Source organism: Perca flavescens, chromosome 12 (genome assembly GCF_004354835.1).
Source record: "Perca flavescens isolate YP-PL-M2 chromosome 12, PFLA_1.0, whole genome shotgun sequence".
In the NCBI taxonomy this organism is placed as follows: Eukaryota; Metazoa; Chordata; class Actinopteri; order Perciformes; family Percidae; genus Perca; species Perca flavescens.
This window is the reverse complement of record NC_041342.1, coordinates 29006465-29017276: the sequence shown is the minus strand read 5'-3', so window position 1 is coordinate 29017276 and position 10812 is coordinate 29006465. Positions and strand designations below refer to the sequence as shown.

The 10812-nt window shown below is 40.6% G+C and overlaps 1 protein-coding gene across 1 annotated transcript; it reads right to left on the bottom strand.

Moving 5' to 3' along the window:
* On the bottom strand, window positions 1-9443 carry cahz (carbonic anhydrase). Its single transcript, XM_028592843.1, has 7 exons — window positions 9290-9443; window positions 8084-8281; window positions 6454-6572; window positions 4304-4396; window positions 4124-4186; window positions 3789-3944; window positions 1-1645 (listed from the first exon to the last, which is right to left on the bottom strand). The coding sequence occupies exons 1-7, from the start codon at window positions 9321-9323 to the stop codon at window positions 1526-1528; spliced, it is 783 nt and encodes a 260-aa protein (XP_028448644.1). The 5' UTR covers window positions 9324-9443; the 3' UTR covers window positions 1-1525.
* Between the last annotated feature and the right edge of the window lie 1369 nt (window positions 9444-10812).

The window sequence follows — 10812 nt, the reverse complement described above, 5'->3', positions numbered from 1 at the left end:
AGCCCAACACAGACAACAATCGTCACATTTTTCTTTTTACATGCATTAGTGTAGACATGGCCTGAGGCTGAACAATCAGCCAATAGGTAGGACTGTCTTTCACAACATACTGGAGCATTCCATAGCATTGCCATCATGAGATGATCTAAAAATCCTACTTGTATAGAAGTGCCAATGGATGGGTGGTTGCCACAGTGCACAAATATATAGTCACCAGGGCGAGACGTTATGGCCAAACTCAGTATGATCACTTTGTCTCAAACTGACAAAAATAAGGCATCGATAAAAACATAAGCTTTGACAATCTGAGCAGCTGTCTGCAGCACAATATCACAACACAATAAATGCATGGAATGCATAGCAAGAAGCTTCCGTAAGTTAATAAAGGCTTTCATTGTCAAACAAGGCAAAGCATATTACTTATATTTTAAAAAAGTACGGAGAAATTATCATTATTTTTGTATTACTTGTAGTTTTTTGTGCCTTTGCCTATAATTGTAGAATATAGCACACATCATCCCATTTTTTCACTTCAGTACAACAATGCTAACAAAAAGTATATTACTGTTGATTGAAAATTATACTCTTATAAATAAGAAAATAATTTAGATTATTAGTTATAAAGTGACCAGAGAAAATGGGTTGCATAACATGTTACAAACAAAACAAGAACAGGGGTAACAATACCTGTTCCAGTGTTAGTAGTTGTGACAATTTCAGTAGATCACTAGTCCCTTGGAACCTGTGTTAGCTGATATAGACTAACATTCTTAGGCTATCATTTTTTGTGCTAAGGCAGTGTCTGACCAAGTGGAAAATGCGTATGTAATATTTCTGAGTGGCACACAAGTGCCCAATCTATGACCCCATTTACATATAGTCACTAAATGCGTCTTGGTATATCGGATCTTGGTAGTTTGAAGTGCATTATAGCTCCATCTCCAGGACACATACACAATATTTACTACTCCCACAGAGTTACCTATGTCAGTGAGAAGTCTGTGAAAATAGCCACTCACTGTCAGATTATTTTAAAATAAATCAATATTCTGTCTCTGTCCTCGTGTAAACGGCAGTTAAAGTTACACAAAAATGACACTGAAATTAGCCATGGTTCTGTCTCATTCTTAAACTGTAAAACGTGTTTACATGGACGTTGCAACAGTGACGTCACCCATTGGTTTGTAGAGTTTTTTTAAACCGGAAGTGGCCTTATTTGGACGAGAGGGTGGAGTGGATTTTATCTGGATATAAAACACTCAAATTGAAAAGTGTAAATGGGGCCAATGTCTTAATAGTGTCAAAGCTTAAAAAATGCTCAAAGTTATTTGATTCAAGATACATCCAGGAAGTGTATGTCATAAAAAGTGTAAGCAGAGGTTTCTACTTTTGAAGTTAATGTCAATAGGGCTAATACAAGCTAAGTACAGACTGCATATGGAGAAAAATGGGAGTAAGAAGGTTCAGGAAAGGAGGGAAGGATAAGCCCCAAGGGGGCAAGGAAGCTATGAAGATGAAGCAGGGCTTATTTGAAGGAGGCGCGGACCTTACGGTTCTTCAGAGGCTGAGGAGGCCGGTAGTTGTCCTCCATGCAGCATGGAGATTCTCCTTCTCCAGTGAAGAGGAGGCTGCGGAACTTGGCCATCTGATGAGAAAAGGAGACGACGAGAAAGAAAAAAGAGGAAAAGATAATCAAGATTTAAAGTTTAAAACAATGAACCTGTGTCCTGAAATGTGCTTTGACCTCCACTCGGATACAGCAATCTGTATACAGCAGCCTACATTTTTGTCATTACTGTATTCGGTTGGCCTAATTTTCAATTCAAAGTATCGAACACCACATTGGCATTGTTGGGGATACTTGATTTGCATTTAGAGCGTCCAAGATTATTATTATTTTAGATTCAAATGTAGCAGATTTGTCAGATAAACATTCATTTTGTGAACCTTATTCCAGCATAGTATAACAGAAAATGGTTTCAAGATTAGTAATGCTGTTTACGCCAATTTCCTACCCTACCTATGTAATGTAACCAGACAATACTTGTGTCATTTTAGGTGGCAGGAGTGAAAATCCAGAGTGAAGCTCCACCCCAGTTATACAGTGTTAGCCACCTCACACCCTCCTGCTGTGGTTGTTATCTACAATGTGCACATGATGGTGCAGAACACAGCGCTGCTGACGCAAAAACTAGTCCCATTTCGCACATATTTGCATTAAGATTTGCAATTTGCAAGGAAATTGTCCAACAATGAAATATTGTTGGTGTATGGTGAGTGTAAAACACCTGTGTGTGTGTGTGTGTGTGTGTGTGTGTGTGTGTGTGTGTGTGTGTGTGTGTGTGTGTGTGTGTGCGTGCGTGCGTGCGTGTGTGTTTGTGTTTGTGTTTGCATGCAAGCCTCAGTGTGGCATAAACAACAATTCCTCTGGGAGCCATTTAGCCTTTAGCTAGCTGTTAAGCTTGGATTTAATTTCCCGCAGCAGGCTCACTCAGCAATGCTTGCACCTCTTTTAGTGTTGCGCTGTTCTTTAGTGCATCGGTGGCTTAATTTATACATTGCAGAAAGGAAATAGTTTTCTATATAAGCACACCTTATACATGTACATTTAAATCTTTTATTTAGGGGAGGTAAACTGAGCATTAAACCTAAGCCTTTTTAAAAGTAAAAAGCCTTTTACCAATGTGTGTTTGAAAGTACAGGGTGGCAGTGTTAATCATGCAAAGAGGTAGATAGCAAACTGGCCACTGGAGATACAGGGAATCAATGTAATCTAAACAAAACAGAAGGCCCTCAATGCTCAGCCCCACCCTGCTCTAAAGCATGATACGGCTTCTGACACTCTTGACAATGACAATGTTTGGACCAACATTCTGGCCCCCTAAACCATGCACAAACACTTAATGAGATGACTACCAAATCAAAGTCTGAAGTGTGTATGAAGGTATTTGAAAAATACTGTAAGACTAATGAGGGAATAGCCAGCTCTCTTAATTCTGCAGCAATTGACTGGCCTTTTTCTTCTTCTCAGACTACCTGAGGCATGACACTAGTCTTATATTTTCTCATTTTAAGATGAACACTTTCAGCTTTAACTTGTTTTCAGACTCTGCTACATTCAGGAAGGGGCATTTTTTAAGAGCAAATACTCTTTCATATATATCATCGTGGAATCAAATTGATTTGAATCGTTGACAGGATAATCGTAATCGAATCGTGAGACCAGTGAAGATTCATACCCCTAATATCCAACCTACATACCAGCAGGTGGGCTGACAAGAAAAATATCTGTAATTGCCACAATTACACACAGGATATTGTGTGCTTGTGCACGCACATTACAAGGAACTTTTTCATAGTTATAAGAACCCCCCTTTTTATTTTGTCCGCACCACAAAAACTACAAATGATCGTAGATCTTAGAACGCCGTTTTAGAATGGCCTTTTTTAGCTCCTACTTCAGAGTCGGTACTCTCCCTGCACGAGATGAACTTTGTACAGTTATTGGTCCGGACGTAAGTGTACGTCGATGATTGATCAATCACATGAGCCAATGCAGCACCGGCAAATACCATTTTTTACCGCTCGCTAACTAGGCAGTCGCTACAAAAGTACAATTTGACAACTTATTGCTTCATCCACACACCTTCGTAACAGCAAAGAAAGACTGGAGAGCATGTACTGTAGTTAGCTAACTTTAGTCTACCAAAGGCAAGTATATCAATAGTCAAAACACTAAATTTGCTTTTGATTTTGAAGTGAGCAAGTATGTAATGAAAGTTAAGTACTTGTGCAGAGCTGACACTGATTGGCTCCTTGAGGACGATCCAGGTGACACTCTCCAACAGGGGAGGCGTGGTCAGAGAGCCATCATAGGTCCAATAATGCAGAGAACCCGGAAGAAGAGTCTTTGGGTCAAAGTTTGGAAAGGTGGTCTGCTTTCCCTGCAGGTGTCAGGGAAGAAAGGAGAGAAAAGAGTGGGTGAGGAAGGAATTGTTATTCCTTGTTCACCATAAAAATTGAGCTGACAGTTGCACAAACTTATTAATTGCTGTTCATAGAAGTTATGAGCACATTTGTCTTCAGAAAATCTGTGTTTTGTGAATTCTGGGACTGTTTTTACCTTAGTCTTAATAGCATCCAAGGCATCCAGAACTTTCTGAAGCCTGGGGTTGGCAGCACCAATCTGGAGCACAACACAGATACACACAGAGTTGAATTAACAATACTCAAATACAGTGTTCATTATTTGGCTTTTCTCTTAAACATACTTAGTCCCTTGCATAAATCACTGATGACTTACCTTGAGAAAGACCCCAACCACTGCGAGTCCATCAGGCTGGCTGGCAGCCTCGCCAAAGCTAGGGTACTTAGTGTTCCAGTGCACCAGATGAAGCTATCAAGAAAAAGAAGCCAAGTTTGACTTTTAAGGCACAGGCTTCAGACAGTATCTCATCCATACACTATCATGAACGATAGTGTGTTTTTTTTCCCAAATGTAATTTGTAGCCAGTGTCAGCCTAGCCACTCTTTGTTGGCTTGCAAGTTAGAAAAGCCAAATTCTGGTCAGGCCAATCACATTGTATATAGAATCGGTGGGTGGGCTTAACAAAAGGATGGCAGTGTTGCAACGCTTCCGCATGAATTCCCTGCTACTTAAAAACAAAGAAAATGGCTGCTGCTGCTGGCGAACAGAGGTCTTTCGAATTGGCTTTGGCCCCGACTCTGGAAGACTTGGAGTTAAGCACTGAAGTCAGTCTTAAAAAATGAGTTTTGTCGACCAGATACGGCAAATATGTTATCTATCAACTAGCGTTGCTCTGGTTGGTTGTAGCCCTATCCTATTGCGTGCAAAGGGAATTTGAAAGACAACCGTTTATCCCCTCGGATTGAGCCCTGCCAATGCTGAGTTCCCAGACCCAACATCTTGATGTGGGGCTTACAGTAATAAATATGTGGTATACATACAAATTACAGCTAATTGCTTTTTCTAGCTATTTGTATGAATGGTTTAGCCTGTAAAATGAGACAGTGATCTGAAGAGAGACAATTGCAATTATTTTCAAGCCTGTATTATTTTCAGCTAGGTCCAAAAATGTCGGAGATAGAGTGGGAGGCCCATCTGTGATCATTTAAGACTTTATCTGACTAATTTGCTATAGTCTCCTCGTGGCAGTGCCACAGTCAGTAATTTGGGAATACAGCACCGAGGTCATGGGTCCAAGTTTTTATGTGTTTAATAAAGTCATAAATTCTGTATTTTTGCAGTGTCCTATGAAAAATAAAAAGAACCAATATAAAGATTTCTGCAAGGGAGGGTGTGTGTTGCTGCAGACACGGCACCCCCTCCTTATCTCTGCTTCTCTTCATAGCTGTTGGATTCATCTACCAACCCTTTGTAGGCTGGCTCAGGTTTGCCTGCTTTAGTTTTAGACTGCTGGGGGACTTCTTTTGACAAACTGAACTCCTTTCTCTCATCATCTGCGTGCATTCATGTCCCAGTAATGCTTGTTACTAATTTGGCTCCAGGGAGCTTGTTACCAGGAGTCTTTACGTTTTCTTGTCTTGCAAATTTCCTTGGATTGGATTGGCACCTAAGTCGTGGTTGCAGCTCCTCGATGCCCTGCTATGCCCTGCACTGCTACAACTATTATTTCTAGTCATAGTTCTATTACCTATATTGTTACTTCCTATAAGTGCCACTGTTCATCATACCAACTGCTATAATTATTATGAATCATATTTCTCTATATCTGTATCTCTGTCTCTGTGTCCCAACCGGCAGCGGCAGATGGCCGCCCACCAATAGTCAGGGTCTGTCTGAGGTTTCTGCCCATTTAAAGGAAGTTTTTCCTCGCCACTGTCGGTCTTTGTAAATTATAGAGTGTGGTCTAGACTACTCTATCTGTAAAGTGTCCTGAGATAACTCCTGTTGTGAGGTCAAAGTCGGAAACACGCCCCCCTGACCTCGGATTTCCGAGCTTCGAATTTGGGCAACCACCGAGTACCCCGAGCTAAAAATCCAACATGGCTGCATCAGTTGTGAAAGCTGTAGTAACATACAGTTATAAGCACTTCTTTGTTATTTGCGTCTCACTAAATCATTCGTCCATATTCTATCCGTGGACAAGGTTGTCACTATGTTGGTATGCACAAAAACAGCGTAATGCATTGTTATAAACTGGCATTGCTAACAATGGCTAACCTGGCTAGAGCTAATGAAAACACTGAAAATCCGACTTGTAAATGGAACGCATTCAACTCGGGTGGGACGCCATTCCCAGCTTCGGCTTCCAACTTCCGAGGTAAATGGAACACACTATAAGCCTCTCGACAAAGACGGATAGTCCCAACATTAACACCACGCAAGCTAGTCGTGTATCAAATAACACGAATTGAGGAGCTGTTACTGTATGTGGTGGATGTAAGCAGAAGCTCCAGTAGCTTCAGTACCTCACAGGGAAAGTTGATGCCGTTGACAGTGTGCTCTGAGCCTCTGTCGTCACTGGCTCCCCAGTGGAAATGAAACTGCTTCAAACGATAAGTTCCAGAAATAGGACCTCCAGTCAGGGCTGGTTAGAACAAAACAAACGACTCATTAGAGATGCATCCAGGAAAAGACAGATTTAACACCAACATTGAAGTAAATCCATGCTTGTCAGTATCATACAGTCGGTAATGACGTGTTCTTCTCCTTGTTTATAATCCATTTTAATGCTTTTATTGTTTTTATTTAATGTCAAATGTACATTCTCTTTTTAATCGTTTGTTTTAACCATAAAACAGAGAACCATGTTCTGTGAAATTTCACTTGCAAGACATCCTCCATCACTTTTTAAAGGTGCACTCCACTGAATTTTTCACATAAGTAAAAGTCATGGTTAGTACTACTCTACCTAGCTTAAGGAAATTACACTGATGATGTCATATTGATGTCATCGGCATGGAGAATACACATTTATAACAGAAAAGCCTGTTTCAAACTGGAGGTGTGGAATTTGAAAGGTGTGGGTGTTTACTATGTCAGGGAAGTTCTAATAAAAGACATCGTTGAGGTGCATCATGGGAAATATGTCACGCTGGGTTTTGGAGCTTGACTCATAATCTCTGCCTGTTTTGACCATTCTTTTATAAATTTGTCTCAATATTAAATATCAGTCAGTCTCTGTTGCACCCTTCTGGTAGTTCATGACTAATTGATTTTCATGTTAACTTCTGTTTTACCACTGTTGCTGCTGCAATATTAGGCAATATTTGGTGCCATAATAAACTCAGAGAGTTTACATAAATATGTTTTACATGTATTGATTTGCTATACAAAAATAAATTGAATTCATATTGATGTGCTTTTCATGAGTTGCACTGTTGGATGAATGTTGAATAACCAGTGTCAGCGCAGCAGGGTGAGGTGGGGCGCATATGTCCTGTGGACCTCCTGATACTTAAACAGTGCTGACATCATCCGACGCTCTTATCTGCTACAGTACATTCAGGGGTGGAGGCATTAACAAGACAGCCAGATAACGTTAACCGGTACTAATACTATTGTAGAAAATGATATTTGCTGCAACAGCTGTGCAAAGCAAGTACATGTATTCTTTACATGTAATCGACCTTATAGGTCGATTATGCAAGCAGATCATAATGACCCAAAATGACGTGTCTTGTTAGGCGGCGACCTCTCATGGCTGTAATATTATCACACAACACTTTTCCCAGGAGATCATGGTCCGTGTACCGTGTGAAACCAAAACTGTTATTTGGAAATTAAGTTTTAGGGACCTTAGTCTCTAACGCAGTGACCTCCATGACATCACGCTGCAAACTAATTTTAGTAGTTTTACATGACTCATTTCAAGCCAATCCCTAATGTTTTACTCACCCTAAGTATTTCTGTTGCCTAAACGTAACTAGTTTGGTTTCAAAATGTTTACTACGTGTTTAAACTGAGCCGGTTACGGTCGTATGTGTCATTTTGGGAGGTTTTGGAAATCAACCTATGATGTTTAGGTATGATGATGTGTTAGATGTGCATGGGTAAATGGCTATATGTCTTCTTTTGTGTCCTAACACTATTGCTTACTGGAACTGTCTGTGTCATCCACGAAGTCCACCTGGAAGGAGTGTCCGTTGTTGAGAATGCCGTTGGAGTTGGAGGGGTCATACTTGAGTTTTAGAGCCTTCAGAGTGTGGTCATAATGGGCCTCCCTCGGGACAATGTTGATGGGAGACTGCCTGGTCCCATTAGCTACAGGAAATTCTTCTCCCCATTTGTCAGGTCCTACAAATACAATTTCAAATATTTAAAAAAGTACATGTTAATAGCACACTGTTTTGTCCAATTCTATTATTTTCTGTGTGTGGAGAATTTCCACACCAACCTCTTCAATACTCAAAGAAAATAATAATTATCATTTCTTTGCTGTTTTTTTCCTTGCTCTATCAGGCAGTTGTGCCGCAAAGTATTCAAATCCTTCACATGATACCACAGTTGAAAGTTTTAAGGTTCCACGTAGCAAAACCGTGGTGCAACAATACTCACTAGGAGTATGTAAAAATACAGTATTATCAGAAAAATGTACTCAAAGTGAAAGGAGAAGTACAATTATTCAATATGCAATGGCCTTTGTCAGCATGATATTACTAGTGTACTAGTGATTTTCATGTTAACTTCTGTTTTTCATGTTAAGTACTGCAATACAGTTTAAGCAGCATTAAAAAAATAGAAAGTAAAATGGAAGTTAAAATAGGCTATACCTTGCAACTGAGTAAATTAAATGTACCTTAAATAATACCACTGAGAGCTAATTCTAATCTCTATCCATGCTTCTGTTGCTGTATAAGAGGCTATTTTAGATCCTTCACACACACACATCTTTCTCATACCTCAATAAAATCATTATAATCCATTAATAGTAAAGGTTCCAATTTAAGTCAATTTATAGATGAATTAACTGTCTGTTTTAGCCAGTGTAAATTCTTTTTTTTTTTTTTTTTTTTTTTTTTTTAAGTTTTTCATATGTTTTGCACATCCTACAGAGCCACTAACTGTCCTACAGAATGGCTGGATTAAAAATAACAAATGCTTCCCTGTTTTACCAGTTAAGTAGCCTGAGTTTAAAACTGAATTGTTGAATGAACTATCAACTGTAAATTGAAGTTATGCTACTGTGATAATGTAAATATTTAAGTATTTAAGTTGTCTGCACGGATGCAAAATTGATGTCAGAGTGGGGCAGCAACTTGTTACATATAGAAAACCTGAACATCCATGATGAGAGGTCCTCACCGTTAGTTGGTCCGTATCCCCATCCGTGAGACATGGTTGCTCCTACTGTGTGCTATACTGATAACGCAAAAACAATGATTAATCCAAGTCAGGTTGCAGGTCGAAAAGATGCAGAAGAGGAGGGTGATGATGATCTGATGGCAGATGCCCGCTGAAAGGCTGCTGCTGGGCTTTATATATAGGCTGTCTCCTCTCAGTCCTCACAGCGGAGGGGTGTGGGGGGTGGGGTTGGCTTATCGGCCCTTCAGCGGGCCGGTTAATCAGGAGAACAGGGCAGCCTCCTGGAGCTCTCCACCTCCTCGCCTCTCCTCTGCGTCCCTGCCGTCGCTCTTCGGAATATTTAGAGAGGCAGATTGTTGAAGAAATGCTATTTGGATTTATTTATTTATTTGATCCCTGATCTCTCCGCTCCCGGCAGAGATGGATGAGTCCCTGATGCGCGCACATTATCCACACACATTTATTCTATCCACCTTACCGCCGCGCGCTGCTCTGCAGCTGTTAAAGGATCAGCGTTTTGGAGCAGCGCTGTGAGGATCGTAGGTCTAGAGGATTTTATCGCAATATCCTGAAGTCAACATTTTTCTTTTCACCTCTTGCCAGGCCTTCTTTGATCTCGGTTATCCAGATCCCGGTGTATAAGCCTATAGGCTTCTGCTTAATGAAGGCTACCTGGGATGTGCGTGCCTGTGACTCTCTGCAGGGCCGGTCAGAGACATATTGGGGCATATAACCCTGCAACCCACCCTCAGACCTCCACTCTCAGTCCAAAGTGTGTCTCTGATTATTATTCATGTTTGTCCTGTAAAATAATTATATAAAATGAATTGTTACAAGCACACACACAGACACACACACACACACACCCACACACACCCACATACACGCACATACACACACACACACACACACACACACACACACACACACACACACACACACACATAGTGCGTTTCACTATCTTTGTGGGGACCCATCATTGACATAATGCATTCCCTAGCCCCTTACCCTAACCATAACCATCACAACTAAATGCCTAACCCTAACCCTTACCCTAACCACACACACACACACACACACACACACACACACACACACACACACACACACACACACACACACACACACACACACACACACACACACACACACACACACACACACACACACACACACACACACACACACACACACACACACACACACACACACACTAGCCCTAATTAACACTTAAAGGAACAGAGACTTCAGATACAGTATTAGGGGACCACTAAGGTCTATATAAAAGAGACTTCAGATACAGTATTAGGGGACCACTAAGGTCTATATAAAAGAGACTTCAGAAACAGTATTAGGGGACCACTAAGGTCTATATAAAAGAGACTTCAGATACAGTATTAGGGGACCACTAAGGTCTATATAAAAGAGACTTCAGATACAGTATTAGGGGGCCACTAAGGTCTATATAAAAGAGACTTCAGATACAGTATTAGGGGACCACTAAGGTGTATATAAAAGAGATT